The sequence below is a fragment of the Phymastichus coffea genome, unplaced genomic scaffold (genome assembly GCF_024137745.1).
Source record: "Phymastichus coffea isolate CEN01 unplaced genomic scaffold, Cenicafe_Pcof_1.1 PCOF00045, whole genome shotgun sequence".
Lineage (NCBI taxonomy): Eukaryota > Metazoa > Arthropoda > Insecta > Hymenoptera > Eulophidae > Phymastichus > Phymastichus coffea.
The window spans coordinates 1,787,637-1,807,016 of record NW_026706856.1 but is presented as its reverse complement, the minus strand read 5'-3'; the positions used below and the strand labels follow the sequence as shown (position 1 = coordinate 1,807,016).

Genomic DNA, 19,380 nt, shown 5'->3' with positions numbered 1-19,380 from the left:
GAAAGCTCGCGCACAACGTACAATTGATTCGGCGGCGAATTACAGCTCGTTTCTTGCGGCCTCAGCCATCGAAACGACAGCCTATATCCTCGCACGAAAATCGCACCGAGACACGCGACGAACGCGCGAGCCAAGCGTACGCGTACACACGCATCAGACAGACGTGTGTTCGACGAGAATAAAACAAAGCGAAAAAAAATTTACAAGGATATAGTCGTTGGATCTCGCATCGGCCGGGTAATAAAATTCCAATTATCCACGGATAAAAGACAGAGAACCGAGCGTATCAAGAGAGATGGTGATAATCTAGACGATCACTAAAGTGAGCTGGGCGCATCGCGAAATTGGCAATAACAGGATATATACTTCGCCGAGGCCGAGCTGCGAGCAGCGCACCGGCAAGCCAACTTCCTATTCTGGTTAGCATTCAAATTGAATCTTCGTGCGAAGAGTTTACCGCGCCGCTAATGGACCGAAGCGCAGTGCCGCCAAATTGCCAACAGATGCGCAGCCGCTGACAACGAGAAAGCGGGTTTCGATAAAAAGCTCACGCGACTGAGTATTACTGGAAGGCATCGTCGAACCTTAATGGCATGATCGGGAATGACTATATTTATTTGCTTGTCTTGTCGATTAATGTTTGTGTTTCATGTTCCATTTGCAAATATCGACGTTTCTATCCAATCCTAGATTGTAAGCAGTGAAAAGCGATGCTGTAAGTCAAATGACCGATTATTTATGCAATTATAATCCAATCCAAGATAGAGAGAGAGAGAGAGAGAGAGAGAGAGAGAGAGAGAGAGAGAGAGAGGGCGCGAATAAGGCAGCTCAGCTGAAACTGCGATGAATAAAAAATGACTGGCAGCACGATGAAGGAAGGGGAGAGAGAGAGCATAAGTCGAGTGAGAGAGCTTTAGCTCGTCTGTTTGCGTAAGAACTGTCGTGTGGCTTGCTGACTGTATATACATATATAGTAGACTCGTGCGAGAATAAGAAGGAATTCGGTGAACGACGAGCGACACGGCTCGTTTAGCTCGATAGGGGGGCGTTCGAGAGAGCGAGAGAGCGAGAGAGCAAGCAACTGGAGAAAAAAAGAAGACCGGATTTAGGGTGAGAGAAGCAAAGCAGGGGTGTCGTTTCCCGGCTCTTTTTTTCGTGACGAAGAATTAGCCGGTCTGATTTGGCAGCTCTCTCCGGTTATATCGCCTTACTTTCTCCCGCTCCAAAAAGGAGAAGGAGGAAAAAAAAGAGAGGCAAGAAACAGGACCACTTCCGACGTGTACGTATATACCGCAAAGGAGTGCAACTCGAGAGAGTCCAACAGCCCGCAACTCCCTTAGCCAGACTCTCGCTTTTCTTTTGTGGGATTTAAGAGCGTTAAGTGACTTATGATGCTCGACTGTATAATCTTACACGAAATCTCATTTGCGACTTGGAAATATTTTGATGTCTGGGACAATTGACGTGCTTCAACGTGTTCGAATGAGGATAGAAAAGGCTCGAGGAAGCTCGTTGACAATCCGAGTAGTCGTCGTATAGTCGGAAATCACGGAAATGAAGCGAAATGAAGCAAAAGCCTTGCGTAGCTATGTCCCGTCGGACCTCGTCGGGACAAGATTCGAAATGGCTAATTTGCCACTGGAGCTCCCTTGAGAAAGTCGCGATGACGTCGGGAGAGGACCGAACGAACGAAGAAACTATACTGCGTCTTGGTATAATTCTATTAGAACTAACTATGCTCCCGGATTTAATCACGGAACCAGCCAAGCGTGCGACATTCGACTCGCTCCGTGCGTACGCGTAGAAGGACTCTCATTGCCAAATTAACCTGACCTCAGCGGAATCTCGCTTGGATTTACAATTTTCATGCGCGAGAGAGAGGATTAAACCGTTAATTTATTAGCGGATCCACGATTTGCCCGTGTGATCCTTCTGCGAGATGGATTTATCGTCTGTTGTCGAGAGTGGCGTGCACTCAATTACGATTCGCAGAAGATACAATCATCGTCGCTCGATTTTTCGCAAGCCATACTCACGTGCATTTTCCTGTTTGTTTGCAGCCGAACTTCAAATGGACGTGCTGAGGGAGCGACAGGTCAAGGACAATCTTGAACGTCAGTTGCAGGACGAACAGAAAATCCGAGGTAAGTCGAGCAGCGATGCTCAATATAGATCGTAACCTCACTCAAAGGCTACATTTTTCCTTTTTCCATCGCTTGCCCGGACTGATCGACATTCAGTCAAGGGTATCCCGTGCAAGCGCGACGCGAACCCATACGAATATAAGCGTGCCCTCGGAGCTAGCTCTGCTCTTTGGTTTGCATATCGAACGGCTATACATATATGCCGACGGAGACGCAGAAGGGTTTAACTTGGCAATAAATCAAGAAGCCGTAGCGAGAGAGAGACATCGAACGCTATAAAGTCGCACGTAGACCGGAGGTTACTACCCGTGCGAATCCTATTATTCTCCGTAGCTCAAAGCTCTTCTCTTATATGCAACTTCCCTCTTGAGATGCGTTCCAAACGGCGGGCTCAAGGAGAGTGGAGCTACTCCTGATCTTCTCTCTCGTCTCTGCGGCCATCTTAGCCAGACTCGAAGCCCAACTTTGTATCGGATATCAGTAAGCGTAATAGAATAGTTCTCGCTCGCTCGCTCGCTCGCTCGCTCGCGTTTATGACGATATCGGTGAATATTGTTTCCTGAGCTACCGCGTCCCTTTGAGTCTCGTTTCCCTGCTGCTCTCTCGAAAATTACAGGTACTTTATTCGCGGGGTCTTGGCTTGTCTGTCAAGTGAAAGTTTAATGTTGTTGTCATGTGCAGAGATAACCAATGAAATTTCTTCGCGCAAAATCAACTTTTCAAAGATCTCTATTTTATTTTGTTTAACAAGAAGTACCACGAGAGATATGCAGGAGAGCGGAGCTGCGGATTAAAGCGTGAATCGGCACGTCGAGGATTTGGTCGCTACGGGCGCAATATACGTCGTAAATAAAATATGGCCGCTGACGACAATGCTCGTCAGCGTCGCGCGTCGGGGGATCGATGACAAGCGACTTTTTTTTCGTTGTCGTCGATATGTGTCGTTCCGCACCGTTCGTCTCTTTTTTTACGACAAAAGCCGAGGGAATGAGAGATTCATTTTTCAAGAAGAGGCTACCGAAAAATCCAACACGTCGAACTTGCCCGCGCCGATTCAATAAAGCTACGTGCAACCTGACGCGAGCACAAAGGCCAACCAGAGATAAATATGTAAAGTCGCACGCGAGCCTTATTAAAAAAGAGACAAGCCCTAAGACGAGAGAGCGAGAGAGAGAGAGAGAGAGAGAGAGAGAGAGAGAGAGAGAGAGAGAGAGATGATGAAGAAGGAGAAGAGCAAGAAGCAGGATAAGCTACTACTGGCGTTATTCTTTGGCTTTATGCCGCGCTTTCTCAAAGACTTGTGTATGTCGCTACGTCGTATCTTTTACCAATTTATACAACAGCAGCTCACAAAGCGTCTGTTATTTTTTTAATTTGAGTAATAACTCGTACGTACATATACATATACATATGATAAGAAAATCAACATGTGCGGTCATCAATGGCGAAGGTTAGCGCGACGATAGCAAGAATCGCAATGGAGGGATAAAAAATAGACTAGGCCGGAATTTCCGGCGCGAGGGTTGGGTTGGCAGTAGAAATGGTATACGGTCTGCGCGGTCGCAAGGGTAACACGAGCCTGGAACAACAAGCCGGTCCATTAGTCAAGCAGGTCCCCGTGTCAATACATGAATACGACAGCGCGCGACACCGATTCCTTTTTGCCCGATGCCCGATATCTTTCGTCGACGTGCGCGTCTGTTTGTCGCTGACGGCGATTCCTTCTTTTCTAACGACGATGTGTTGACTCGCGAAAAGTAAGTGCTTTCCCTCGCCTCCAAGCAATTTTTTTCCTCTTTGCGGGGCTGGTCTTACATTACGGATAATGGAAATGTTTGCGTGGATGCCGCTGGGACAAGAGAGATTTTTCTTTGTTTGCGGTTTATCGTTATCGGCTTATTCAAGACCACTGAGAACTCATTTGCAAGTGGACGTCACTCACTCGGGAATTCGCAGAGTTCTGACCGTTGTCTTGCTTCTGTTGCCTCGCGTGCACAGGGAACAACGCGCTCTTCCAGTTAACAAGACCTCCGCATCGTCGGCCGATTTTCCTTTTTTTTTTCGTTCGCCGCGTGTCGTTTAATTTCTTTAACGCGCGCGCCTTCGAGACTCGCGCGCGCATCGGTTGGCCGGGCGATAAGTAATTTGTGCGCGCTCACAAAGATGATTGATGAGCAGCTCACTCGCGCGGTCCTCTCTGGTGCTCCGCGCGGATACATATTTACGCTCTGCTCCGCCGAAAATGTATTTCGGAGCCAATCGAACTAATGACCAACCGCGTCTCCACGATATGTCCGCCCTCGTTTGCGCGCCTAAGAAAAGCCTAATCACGCTAACGAGGGCGTTTCCACTCAAATATTTCCTACAACGCCGAGGAGGTCTACGGCCTCTCGCTTTCGCTTTTATCGACTTTATCACTTTTATCGATACTGCGATCATCGCGCGTTATCTCTCGTATTGTCAACGAGGCTTGCTATTTGTACGAGTTGTAGTGTTCCTTGATAATTTTTCTGTAATGGAATTTTGGAAAAGCAATGATTTCATTAAGAAAACGACTCGAAATCACGCGAGCAATAACGCTAACCTGCTCCTTCCCGCTCTTATTATCAATAAAGCTCGTGTCGGTAAAAGTATCCGCGACTTAACGTTCCACGGGCCGAGGTTCTAATTCCCGCGGCACATCAATTTTTATAAGACGCAAGCAGACCGCCGCACTGCCGCGGAAGTCAGAGTGCTTCAAATAAATTAGCTTTTTGTTCCTTTCTCTCTTTCTTTTACGAGTCCAAGTTGTCCGTACAAGCCACAGCCGCAAGGATCGGCAGAACGCGCGCGTAAAATCTTAAAGGGGGGTAAAAAGATATTAGGCCTGTTTAGCGGACTGGCGCTCGCCGGTGAAAGAGGGTGCCAAAGCGAAGCTCGCCGTGGTGTATAGGGGGAACGAGAAAGCGAAACGCCAAGTCTCTCTCTCTCTCTCTCTCTCTCTCTCTCGCGAACAATAAGGCACACACACCGTCGAGGAGCAAGCGTGGATGACCTTTATGGGCGAATCGAGGCTTATCTCGCACGTCTGCACGCCACTTTTGGATTACATGGATTTTCGGATGCTGCGCTGCTACTGCTGAACGTTAATGGGTAAACGTATAGTCTCTTTGCCAACGCTGTTTGTAATTTATTGTCTCTGACAGAACTTGATCACAAATCAAACAAGTAAAGTTAGTTTTCAAGTTAGAATCAGCTTCGTGCTTTGGTTGATTAGAAAACAATGTTTATCGAAACTTTACTGATATAGCAAACATTCAATACACAAAAACGCATAACCTTTTAAATCATACTGTACGTTTTTAATGCATATCTCATATCGTGATATAGTTCGCGAACAACTTCTCAAAGAGTCAATTCTCAAGTATGATACGTCGATCGGTTTCGAGTACAGAAGCACTTGCGATCGGTGAGAATATGCATTAAAACTCAATAACTATTTGTACAGCAATTTTGAAAATAGATTGTGCGATTGGCTTGCGAAATGAGAAATTTCGGAATCTAATACGATCTAGAAAGCCATCGAGTTCCTTTGTTTCGGTTTGACGCGAGTCCATTCTGGAATGATTCATCAAAGTTCGAGCACGTATATAACTCTACCACAACAAGCGAACAATCAACAGCTCGGACTGCAAAATAATGGAAACAGGAGCTCGATCGCAGGGAAGATTAATCGTCGTGGCGGTTACAGCGCAGCATCGAATCGTCGCATATCCGACATGCGTAAACAGAGAGTAGCAGCAGTGGCAGCGTAGGTGTCGAGGTTCGAGTCCCCGGGGTCCCAATTACAGCGACACCCGATCGCAGTATTACCAGGCCGCTTAATTCGAGGGGAGCATCGCGCATAAATCTTGCCAACGCTGCTTGCACTTTCGGTCGTTCCATCCACTGCTGCTGCTGCGGCTGCGGCTGCAGGGGCTGTCCAGAAGCTGCTCGCTCGTGTAAAGCGAGTCGCCACTGATTGCGCGTGTACACATGTATATCGGATCGTCGATGGACGATTTCAAGTTTGTTGCCCGGCATGCTGATGCTCAGGCTGATGTCGTTGTTAGAAATAACAAAAAATACTTGGCGTTCTAATCAATTATAGCTATTTTTCATTTTGTATACTGCATGGTTTGCGCATGAGTGCCTTTTATGTAAAGACGAAAAATTCTGGTTGGTGGGTGTCAAACTTGTTAAAGTATTTTTTAATTTAGCCAAGGTATGAAGCTAAGCTCATAGCGTTGTGTTATCAAAAAGAAAAAACGAAAAAAAACAAAACAGTTGACAAAGACCTTTAAGCCGTAGCGCGTATTAAAAAGAAAAGGAAAAAAAGGAAATAAGCTATCCGTGGACGTGAGACTACGCGAAGGGTTAGTAAAAGCCGGACACGGTCAACCCTTTCTGTGGCGTAAAATCGGAAAATCGAGCGAGAGAAGAAAGTCCGCAAAGGGACATTCTTCAAAGAAAAGTCCAGTCGAGTTGCTGCACCTCCACGTGTGTATCTGTGTGAACTTCGCACTCGTACAAGTATAGCGCCTGGTGCAACGCTTTGATGTACGACTCAGTGCCTGGCGCTGACGTCAAATTTTCGGCGTCTTGTTTTCAAGCTCGCTGGCTATTTTCCCGAGCGAAGCTATTTTCTTTTGAGCGACATTTTTTTCCTTCTCTCGGGAAACACAAAATAAAAACAAGAACAAATTTTATGAGGGCATTTAAAAATAAAAAAAAACTATCTTTCGCACGCGAGAAAAGTTCGAGGTCGACTTGATCTTCCTTAAACTCGCTCACGCCCCAAATCGTTGTGCTTCTTCCGCGTTATTTCTTTCCCTCTGGTCTGCTATGTAAACACAAAGCGGATCAATCTGACGACAAGCGAGAGGAGAGCATTACTCAATTTCCAATGAGTTGGAATACGTCATGAATCGCTGAAGTGTCACAAAGAGGGACGCAGGGCACTTCTTGCTCACTCGCTCAAACAGCTCTTTTGGTTTCGAGACTTTCTCTCTTACGACCCATCTCTTCTGGTTCTCTCTCTCTCTCTCTCTTTCTCCTTCTTTTTCCAGCTCCAAGTGAAAGCTCTTTCTCTAATATCCGCGCTCTCGACACTGACTTTGTGCACTGCTTTTGCTTCCCTTTGTACGGTTCGCTTTGTATTCTTTTTCCTCCGCCTCTTCGTCTCTTTACCTCTTCTCTCCTTTTCTCAACCCCCATCTTCTGTTCAACTTACAGTCGGTTTCACGTTCCTCTCGGCCAGGCACCTGCAAGTTTTATGCACTTGAGTTGTTGCGTTCGAAAATAACTTTTCCTTTCGAAAACACTACAGCGCTTATCGATCGATCTAGGTTACAACTTTGACATATATCAAGAGACTGTTACAAATAAAAAAGAAAGTTCAGCGAGAAAAATTATAGATCACTGGCGATAAAATACACCGGAGAGAGAAAAAAAGGTATCGAGGTTACGTATTTATTTTCTAACGGCATGGATAACGTGCATCACCGAGTTTAGCATTGTGCGTGCAAAGTATCCATGCTCGCCGACGTAATATTTCATATTTTTTTCTATAATTTTCTTGCCTACTAGAGATGCCTTTGACGTCAGCTTGCAGATAAAAAAAGGTTCGTTCGCATCACGCCAAGTTCACTTAATGAAAAATATTAAATCCAATGCCCTTTTGAATATTTATTCATATTTCGGCGTTAAACGCCATAACGATCTGTAAATCGAATGACACGGTATAGCTTTTCAATCGCTAAGTGCTTTGGGCACGCTCGCGCGAGCGAGAGAGCGAGCGAGAGAGAGAGAGAGAGAGCGAAAAAGAAGAAAGGTCCATCAGAGCGTGGCAACTCGATTTACAGACATAACCTCGCGGCAAAAGCAGCGGCGGCGATATCCTCCGCGGACAAAGTGGCTATCTCGCGAGACCACATTCCAGTTTCCAGTAGCCGTGGGGGTATAGAGTTACCATTATCACGCTGCCGTTGCCGACGCCGTCCGTGAGGGAAGGAACAGACGCGAGCGCGACTGCTCTCTGTAGTAGCGCGTTTCCAGTTGTTGCGGTCACTTTGTGAAAGAGAGAGAGAGAGAGAGAGAGAGAGAGAGAGAGAGAGAGAGAGAAAGAGAAAGGCCGCGCGCCGCTTGCTGTTTAATTAAGTCTCACCTGAACTACTCGCAAGCCTTCTCATCTCTGCTGCCCTTTCATCGTCACACGCACTGTCATGGCTACTAGTCGACCCTTTTTCACGCCCTCGCCAGTAGCTTATTTACGCTACATACTCAGAAATCGACGGATTCTTCTTTTTCGTTTGCTTTGTAAAGGAGCCGTAGGTAATTGATTGCTGTTAATCAAGCTCGCGTGTGGCTAATTTCTTCAATCCATTGAAAGATATATTTCGCACGCATCTACATTGAATGTGGATGCTCAACGTTTGCCACACAATTCGCTGGAGTTTCCATCTCCTGCGCAGCAAAAAATGGCATCGCAAGAAAAAATAAAGAGAAAAAACCTTTCCATGAAATTACCATTTCTAATACGCAGCAATTGCGCGCGCGCCACGTGTGTTTTAATAAATTCAGCGGCCAATGAAAAAACGCACTACGCCGGTGCTTCGTATAAATTAGAATAGAGAATAAAAACAAAAGCACACGCGCACTCGCCCATTGCCTAAGCTTTAAGATTCGTTCCCTTACGGCTGGGAGTTTATTTTTGCAGGCGCCAGCCCACGTCGCTGCGGGCGTCGAGCAGCGCGCTCGCACTGTATAGCATACATGCACCGCAGCACGACTCGAGCTTCCGTAATATAATTGTTAATGTGCTAATGCGCCCCCGGCGCCGTTTATGCATTGCGAGGCCCGTCTTACTCCCCTCCCGCTCTCGCCTTTTATTTCGCTTCTCATCGTCGGCAGTTTGTTTCTTCCTTTATTGTGCCTCGCCATCGCTATTGCTTATTTTCATTAGAAACAGCTCAATTTTACCTATTTCCAACATTAGTTCAGCACCCTGTACGCGCCTCAGCTACGGCTACAGGCGCTTTTTACAAAATAATCGACTTTCAATTATCCAAAATTATCACGTGTCTCGCTATTTCTATTGGCACTCTCCAAAGTAGCTCTTGTCAACTCCATTCTCCATTATCAGCATGTCGACGGGAAAAAAGGAAAGGACGAGGGCTTGGCGTGCAGCGCACGAGAGGCTCGCGACAAAATGCAAGAATGCGAGTGGTAGGCGCGGGTGTGCATTTGCGGGCGCAGCGGCGCGAGCAAATAGCCTCGTGGGAGGTCCGGTTGCGGTACGCGTACACGTAGTAGCCGCAGCGCAAGTCAATCACGCTTCGTTCGCCGTAATATGGCGCGCGAGAGCAAGCCGTGCGTACGCGTACAAAAATAAAGCACACTACGAGCTTGCGCTCGCTCCAGACTTGGCTGCGTTGTCAAGTAGTCGATCCCTTTCGTTGCCGAACTCTCTCGTCTCGTTCGGTGTCGCAAGACATTTGCCTTCATTTCCAACATTATCACACTTGCCACGAGTCGTTATTTACTACAATCGATCATTAGTCAATCTGCAGAGAGGAATTTATTTAACGAAGCTCTACTGTTGAATGTGATTAATCGAGGTAACGACTGGAGCAGGCGGAGAGAAGAAAGCGAAGAGCGAGCATAAATTCTAATTTGGATCGAAGTTGATAAGGTGCGTTATTCGTCAGCTTGTCAGTCGATTAATTTTTACGACAGCGCAGTCTGCAGCTCGCTGGAAAGAATTGCAAATACGACAAGCAACCTTCCCAATTCAGCACCAGTAGTCTGTTAATTTGCTTCGCATGCCGCAATACCTTGGATGTAGATGCCGGCTTGATTGCGCGTAAAACATGCCTCTCCCCACGCGTAAGAACGGCGAAAGAAAACACGGCGATGGCATTTGGAATTGAAGGCAGACCCGCAGCCGAGCTGCAGGGCAATCGCGACGGCGCAAAAATCCTAACGAGAAACAGTCGAGCAGAGGCGTGCGAGCACGGCTCAGCAGCGTAACGAGGAAGCTCGGCTGCTCGCTCGGATTATTCATATCGCGCAGGCGGCCGACAGTGGGAAAAAGAGCTTACACGCTCTCGCCCGCCCCGCGAGGGACAGAGAGTTGATCTAGTCTAGAGAGGCATTCGTCAAAGCGAAGCGCGACTACGCGTGCCCTTGGGCTTTCGGAATACCTGCTGCCCCACCCTCCCTCTCCGTCGCTCGCTCGTCTAGGCGTACGTATGCATAATGCCGCCGCTACTCGCGCTTCTCAAAAATACTCCGCATAGCGTCGTAGCGAGCTTGCGCTCTCCGCGCGTATCGTCTGCTTCGTTTGCCGTGTTGCTTTCATCAACATTACCAAACTGAGACGTTTGAGAAAACAACGGCCTCTGCAGTTTCCTCGACGCACAATTGCCTTGCCTTTTCCATTGCGATGTTCGGCGGTCAGCAAATATTTGGCAAATAATCGCGTACGGAGAGAAGCATGAAAAAACACCGAAGAGTGTATAGATGACAATATGTGCGTTCATTCGCAGCGGCGAGTTATTTCGGTTCCTAGCAACAGGTACAAGATTAGCACTCCTATCGACCGTTAACTATCGAAGGAGAAATGCTGCAGAAGCAAGCCTATGGCGCAAAGTATACAATGTTGGTATGAAAGTTAACACGTGCGAGCCAATCGATAGAACTACAGGCGCGACGGCATAGGGTTCTGCATATATACGTACTCGCGCGACAGTGTGGAGTCGCGCGCGTGTTTAGCGTGCCAGAGGCGAGTCGCGCGCGCCTAATCGTATATTTCACGGCAATAGCGCGCCGCTTATTTAGCGCAATAAACAAAGAGAGCAGACGACGTGCGCACGTAAGAAATGCCCCGGCAACATACGTGCTTAGGCACCGCGCGCAGATTGTGTACACCCGTAGCGGAGAAAGGACGCTCGACGGCCAAAATTTCCCGAGAGAGAGAGAGAGAGAGAGAGAGAGAGAGAGAGAGCGAGACTCAGAGAGCCGGAATTTAGATGAAATTGCGCGAATTACTTGGAGGCTTATCGCACGTGTTGCAGCTTGGTACACATATTCGTTGTTGAACAATAGACTTCAGCGCGGCTTTTCGATTCTGCGCTGCTGTCGTCCTCATCAACTGTCAACTTCCACGTTGCGCAATATGTAAACTTCAATTATAAATTACGTTATAATTCTATCCTATTTCTCTAAAATTTCTATTGAATTTCTACGTGTTCGCGGCTATTGATTATTATTTCCTTGAAGAGACCTTGCAAAAATCGACCTCCTCTGGGGCAAATCAATCGCAGGAAAAATACTTGCGTGTGAAATTACAGCGCACCCGACTGCTTTTGTCGAGAGCGATTACGAGCGAATTTAATTATCTACGAGCGAGCTACGGGCGAATCGTCGGAAGCGAGACAAAAGTAGGTGTCGGGTTAAAAAGTAACATCGAATCGCGCGACTGCTGTGAAATGCACGCGTGCGAAGAATTAATGGAAAATTAGGCGCGCACGGCGACGCCAACTGAACGTTCAAAGCCAACTGAATAAATAAAAGCCATCGCTGCACGCGCACCAACGTGTAATTACGTTGCCACGTTTGCGATACACCCTCGCTTTATAATTACGCTTAGGCTTCACAAAGTAAGGGCACTCGATGCTTCTGGCTGCCAGTAGAATTGACAGTTTTTTTTCAAGCCACGCAGTTCGGCGTAAAAATCAACGTAACAAAAGCGATCTACTTCCTTTTCCTATTTTAGCCATTGGCGTAAGAGCAAAATCGCGTCGAATATTTCAGCGACGTGCCTGACTAGATCGTGTCCTTTCTACTGACTGTCAAGTGCTACAGTTATTCAAGTAGCAATGAAATCGAAGCAAGGTCACGCCCGCAAACGCGCCCCATCGACTGCACAGGCGGCATACGACAAGAGTTGCAGTAGAGGTGTCATCGACAGGGCGCACGTGAGGCCATTAAACGAGAGAAAGCGCGCGCGAGAGGAATTTATAGAGCGGCGATGACTGCGGTCTCCGTATCCCTCGTGCTATGCGCTGCTAATGGGTCGTCAGCGCTAACGATAATGTTTCGGCTGTAATCATTGCGCGCGAGCGACCGATTGCCACGCGCGCTGTAGCCGATCGTCAAGCTAATAAAGTTCGACTGCCCGATGACGACGATGACGCCGCTGCGCCAGCTTTCCTCTAATCGCTTGATCCCGCAATGACGCGCACGACGATCATCATTGTCCATCCCGTTCGTTTCGTTTTCGATTGGATTTTCGCCTGTTGTGTTTTTCACGAGGGCTTAATTGCGAGTTACGCGGCCGTTCGTCGACATTCAGTTGCTGCTCGTTGTGCATTGCGATTCACGCGTACGAATCGACCTTCCGCTTCGAATAAAGCGCCATGAATTTTTCATTGCCGACATTTACGCTTTTACGCGTCAATTCTCTTTCATTCTGTAACGTCAACGCGTTGCGACTTGGGTGTGTATTTGCACTTGGTGAAAGCTCGCGAAAACTGCGGGTGCGCAATCAAATCAAATCAAAGCAAATCAAATCAGATCAATGTAAAGCAACGCTATCGTACGAATACGACGTGGACATCCACGCGTGAAATATGGAAACATCGAAAGCTTTCATCGTCGATTCACGATTGTTCGTGGACGTTCCGACGAAATGATGGAGTTGCGGCGAGAAGAGCACCAGAAATATAACAATAAAACACCAATGTTTCACCGCACGCTCGTGTCGCGCGAAAAGCTATTGCCATTCTGTCGCCGGAGTGATTATCAGTGGCGTGAAAGATACAAGCACGCGTCAAGCGAACAACACAAGCACACGGTGGCCAGGACAAAAAGCCCACTGAATAATTGAGCGGCCAAAACGAAACAATATCCCGAGCAATGATTATTTAGCCGAGGCAGGCTTTCTCTCGGCGAGGACGCGACGACACTGGTGGCGCGCGTAACGAAGCGTAGTCGTAAAGCCCCGCGTCCGAACCAGCGGATGGCGAGGCCAGCTTGCATAGCTAAAAGAGCGTAACGATAACTGTGAAGCTGCTAATGGACTGCGCGTTAGCCGGCTAACCAAATGCGCCAAGTAGATGCTCACTCGCGCGAGATGATTGGCAATGGTCAGCCGCGCAGCGAGCTTGCGAACCCGTGTAATTGTTGCAATTCAGCGGCGAACGTTGTATTTTTCGAGGGCGCCTGCATCGAACACGGAAAGCTCGCGGTATTTTCGCATTCGAATCGTCACGTTACGGCTAGAGCGGCGAGGCTCTTAGCAGCCATGCGTGGGAAACAATAGCATGGAGAGCGGCTACATTCAATTTTCCGGAATTTTCAGTAGCCATCAGGCAGAGGTTCTTCGGTAGAGCGCCTAATGAGATAATTATTAGTCGGCGGCGGCTGGCGAAAGGCACGCGCTGAGGATTCCGCGAGTTCTAAGACGTTAGCCGAAAGGGCTCTCGCGTGCCGCAGAACCGGCTAAGACGTTTCTCGCGGTTTCTTGCTCTCGACGTAATTACGCCAACCGCAACAGCGCCAGCGGCAGAGCCCCGGCAGTCTTGCCGCTCGAAATACTTGCACCGCTGGCCCTTTGCGTTGTTTCATCGAATCTTGCGAGTAGCTTGCGGATTACTCGCTTTATGCGGAGTGCGCGCCCAGTGTAATCACACCGAGGCGCCGCTGCAGGCTACCATGAATTTTTGATATTGCTTTGGGACACTGTTCTGCAGATCCCGAGTCGTAGTCTTGTTTCCTATCAAATTTTCAATTATCATTAATCCTGGAGTGCACACTTGCGTGACTACGCTCCGCGAGACGTACAACTTCCCACGGAACTGCGCCAGGTCTTCAAACCTTCTACTTGCTATATGCCAGCTTTGCTTTGGATTAGTTATAAGATGGCGCAAGGATGTAGATTAGCTGATGTGTCGACTTACACTTGGAGCAAATTTTTTTGTTTATACTGTTGACAAAACAAATATTATAGCCGTCTACACGGAGATGGTAATCTGCAAAACAGTCTTTGTAAAATGCGATACGATTTCAGTTCTGTTATAATGTTGAGTGGTAATAAGTACGTTTGGTCAGACTAAAAACAAGACAAATTATTTTAAACATAAAATACTTATATCAATTTGGCTTAGTTCCATTGATGATTGTCGGAAAAGGTAGTTGGTTATTTTTCAAATGGAAATCTCATATTAACAAGACAGATACGTTAATATGCAATAAAGAGAAATTTTGCGATGAAGCAGATCAACCCTTAATTAAATCAACAACTTTCTATTCTATATTGTCAGCTGTTTAATGACTCAAATTATTAAATAATAAAATTATTAAATAAAATTATTTAATAATAATACTTATGAGTATCAACACACTCTATAGTCGTACAAAAAAACTAGAATTATTATTAAAAATCACGTGTTGTTTGACCCTATCAATCATATATCATAAATCAATCTATTATATTGTGAACCTTCCTTTTTGCTATTATTCATTTTTGTGTATAAGTTCTTCTCATGTCAAAATTATATTCTCCATCAAGTATTAATGTATTATCTTAATAGAAAGAACGACTATGATTTTCTAAAACATGTTTAGGTACCGGTAATAATTTTTCATTATAAATATCTATTCAGTAATTATTTTCATATATGGACTTTTTATATTTTTTGATCCGGGTTTTCAATAAGTTTGTCGAAACGAGTTTATATCAACACACGTGAATAAAATAGAACTGTTATTTCTTCTACTGATACCTTTTTACATTTAGCAACATACTCTATAAGAATCTCTACTATTTTATAAAAATCAAATTCACGTATTGGCAATAATTTTCAATTAAAACAAAAATCTCAAATACATTCCATATGATTTTATACTACCATGCGTAGATGTCAGTTCTCTTTCAATAGTATTCCATGTCAATTATATATCGATAGTCTATATATAAGATATTTTTATATAAAAAGTAACACTCAAAAATTTCATATGTAAATTTTTTGGATAAGTTTTACTGTAATGTTAAACACGCTATTATTTTGACAATGTCATTTTTTTTCACTGATTGGTTCAAACGATACGCTAATTCTAGTTTTTTTTTTATGCTAGTATATAATGTATTGATAACTATAAATATTTATTTATTTATTTATTTATTGAAGTTCAGACGAGCCAAGGCTCATATACAATTATTAAATATATAATTATTATTTAATATATAATTATTAAATAATTTTATTGTTTAATAAATTGACTTTCCTAAAGTGACTGACAACATATGCAGCGAAATGGTAGATGGATTAGAGTTGTTGATTTATTTAAGGGTTGATCTTCTCATCGCAAAATTTATCTTTATTACACAAAGACGATGACAAGTAACAATGATAATAATGATATGTAAATAATTTACAGAATTAATAAATAAGCTGTCTGTTAGTTGAAGGAAGTAGTGGCGACAAAAGCAAAGTTATCGCCCGAAGAAGAGATACAAGTACAAACTAACGTAGATACACATATCCATGTATCAAGCCTCATCTGAATAATGCAATTATGAGGCTCCAGTTACAATTACGCGATGTTTTCGAGGCGGTGTGGCGTCACTTTCGAGCAATCTACGACGTCAGCGCTCGACGTCGTAATGGCGGCTATTAACGAGCGTAACGCTCCGACTTGGCACCTGAGCCTACTCTCCCAAAACATAACACAATGCCGCGATTCCTCCACGGCAATTACAGTTTGGAAGTCGAGGCGAGGGCGTCGCAGCACGGATGCGTATATACATATACAATACCGACGCTTATTATGTATTGATTCGTAAATTTTCAGAGCCCTCGAGCTAACTATGCTTTGGAAAGCACTAAGGTTAATGATTATAACTTACAATTATGCAAAATCGTTCGATAATAATTACAATTTAAAATGGAGCTTGAGACTGAGATTTGATCAGTTGGAAAATCTTTCTTGCAATTGGCTTGTATAAGCTTTTGTCGATGTTGATTCGGTTTAAAAATGCCGAAATCATGCGGGAAAGGCAGAGCGCCATGTGGCAGGACAGTCACTCCTGCGAAATAGATTAGTAGGGTACGGATGTATTTCTCCTCTCCGCATTGAATTTGGTTGGCTTGCGGATTGGCGGTGCAGCAAATAAGCGTGACCGCACTAGTTTGTCTATTGTGCGCGCTGCTGCGGACAGAAGTTCGCCTAATTGCGGGAATAATTGATTCCCTCGTGCGGGTCTGTGATCCTCGGTAACCCGCGCTACATTTGAATAACTCATATGTGCGTAGGTTATGCCTGGGCGACGCACGCCGGGGTACACGAGTCTGCCCGGTGCGGCAATATTACACTTGGACCAGTATGGATTGCGCAACTGTGGCCACGCAATGACGAGCGCGATCGAGTATCGGCGACGGCCGATAAGTGCCAATCGGATGAACAGCGCGAATCAAATGGAGTGGCACTTGCTCGAGTCGCGGTGATATTGCTGCGATGGAGGCGCACGCGCGCTCAATGCAACGCAATGCGGCAGAGCGGCATCAGCTCGAGATAATTAGGTCTGAGTGCACTCTCTCCCGCCCCCGGTAAACTCAGTTATCAGTGGACACCCACCCCCTCGGGTACTCAGCCTCTCGCACAATGGCTATCACGACGGCATCAAACATAACGCATCAATTAACTGGAACAATAAGCTCAGCGACGCCAGGGAGGCGCATGCGCACCCACGGCAGCGGCAACAGCCTAAATGCTCTTTCGTCTATTCCCATCTATACGACCCGTAAGCAACTGTCTAGTCTCTTTTTCTCGCTGCTGTGCGCCTTTCAACGAGGTGCGCCGTTTGTGATTTCGTTAAGCGTTCTGCTGATGCTAGTATTCGTCCTCGAGCTGCCGAATTTCAGCTTCAAATTATTTCAGCATCGAAAGCAATTCGACGGAAGTTTCGAGCGTTGCCGATGGAAAATCAAGAGAGCGAGCGTAGTGCGGCGGAAGGCAAACAGAAAAAAGCACGAGAGTTGTGGAAGAGATGTAACGTAAACGTTTCTCGAGAAGAGAGGAATTGGAAGCAGGAGGCTGCACACGATTTAAGCCAGAACTTCCAATTAAGGAGCGAGTTGCATATATCGGCTGGACGTGTAGCGCCTCGTAAATTTGACTTCTTTACGCATCGACCCGGCCGCCCGAACGGAAGCTCGGCACGATAAATTTTAGAATTCAATTCGCGCCAAGTTACGACGCCGCCATACGCATTCGGAGACTACACACGTTGCCATCAACGGCCAAGAGATAAGTTTTTTTTCTGTTTTGGCGCCGCGTCGTTTCTTTGTTGATTGGTGACGAGCATAAAACTGAGACTTGATGTAATGCACCGCGCGCGGAATCCGGCCCGAAAGACACCACTTTTCCGATGTTTACGAGTGGTCACTCGATGGAATTGTAATATGCACGCAGATATGATTTTCAAGTGCGAGCATCGCGGTATTACTTTTGAATGAATTGAATGAATTCAGAGCTGCAAATGCACTCCAGCGTCGCAAACTTCAATTCATTCAATTTCTGTCGATTAAAACGCATTTTAACGCGGCTATCGTAGCAATTCGTGCATCTCAATTGAAGCTCCGAAAGGATCTTGCGTGATTTGAAAAGAGCGTGGAATAGTTTGGATTTTCTCTAACAGTTTATAGGCAACATTGCTTGAGACACAAAGGAGCGCATCGCAGTGGGACACACGCGAGCCGAAAATAGCGAGGCGGACAAAGCCCGAAAAATAAAAAGAACGAGAGAGCGAAAAAATAATAAAGAAAACGCGGCGGCCAGCGACTAAAAGAGAAAAAGGCGGCACTCGGGGGCTAGCTTCCGCGTCATTGCGCGCGCCAATACTTGCACAGCGATAAAAGCCCTCACATATCGTGGAAAATTACATTTGGCCGGTTGTAAAGGGAAGCGTGCCTCGTAAAAATCGCGAGAGAGAGAGAGAGAGAGAGAGAGAGAGAGAGAGAGAGCAACACACATCGCGATGAAATTGCAGCCGACCATCAACATTGCTCGGCCCCGGCTGATAGACCCTTTGTAAAACGTCATCCCACGCACACGTACGTGTGCTTTTATACTGCCGACGTGCAACCCCTCTCCCCGTGTACGTATGTATGTTATGCTATGCCACCGCGCTTGGCACGCGAAATAAACGATATAGAAGAGAGATAGAGAGAGCCGAGTATGATGACGTGCCGCGCCAATGCCGAACAAGACGCCAGCCACTTTGCATGCATGTGCAAGCTTTTTGTGATGAGCAGCATCTCGCTTTTGCTTTTCCTGTGCTCGCGAGCCACGCGAGTCACCATTTTCCTCGTTAGCTTCCTTTTTTTCCTCGCTTTGCTGCGCCTTCATTCGATTCCGTGGCTTGTTTAGCGGCTTCTGACGCTGCCACGACATTATCGGACCCTCGCACTTCTACTCCTTTTATTCTTTCTCTATGCCAGAACTGGACGTTTTTTCAAAACAGCCATTAAAGGCATCTCTGAAACATCCTGTATTATTTCCCTACAAAATAGAAGTATAAACTATAATATCTTTCGGATACTAGGTAATTAATCAATTAAATTCAAATAGGTCTAATAATATCGCGCGGCAAACTGTAAATCGCTCGAAAAAAGTATATGAAGATAAACGCTTTGGTTAAATGGATGTAGATTAAACGTTTTTCGAACAAAAGGGTCTCTCGGACAAGTTTTGGTATCGAATCAAGATCCATCAGTCGTCGACCATTCGATCGACCGACGAAACTTAATAGCGCACGCAATCCGTGTATAAGGTCAAGTTTAGGCACACGGTGGTATGGGGTTCCATAGCCTTCTCTGACTTCATTGCGAATTCGCGTAGCCGCAGGTTAGAGCGAGAGAGAGAGAGAGTGAGTCTCACCGACGCCTCCGTTTATACACACACACATATATAGAAGGAAAGGGGGGAGAGTCTCTCCTTTCCGGAGGTCCGGCAAAGCCCTGTAATTAAACTCGGCCCCGCGTCTTAGATGCAAAACGCATTTGACCTCTTTGTCTTGGTACGAGAGAGAGAGAGAGAGAGAGAGAGAGAGAGAGAGAGAGGTCAGCCTCGATTCCTGTCTGGAACCACAGCAGCAGGAGCAGCAAGCTTCCTCTCTGTGTGTCCTCCAAAATTGCAATCACGCCCGCTGGAA

The 19,380-nt window shown here is 46.1% G+C and overlaps 1 protein-coding gene across 4 annotated transcripts in view; it reads left to right on the top strand.

The window, feature by feature from the left end:
* Nucleotides 1-19,380, top strand: part of LOC131664726 (dachshund homolog 2) — a 173,399-nt gene that overhangs the window by 129,744 nt on the left and 24,275 nt on the right. For all 4 annotated transcript variants that reach the window (XM_058936035.1, XM_058936037.1, XM_058936036.1 and 1 more), the window contains one exon: nt 2,061-2,144. In XM_058936035.1, the coding sequence (XP_058792018.1) occupies nt 2,061-2,144 (84 nt within the window). The remainder of the gene's footprint in view (nt 1-2,060; nt 2,145-19,380) is intronic.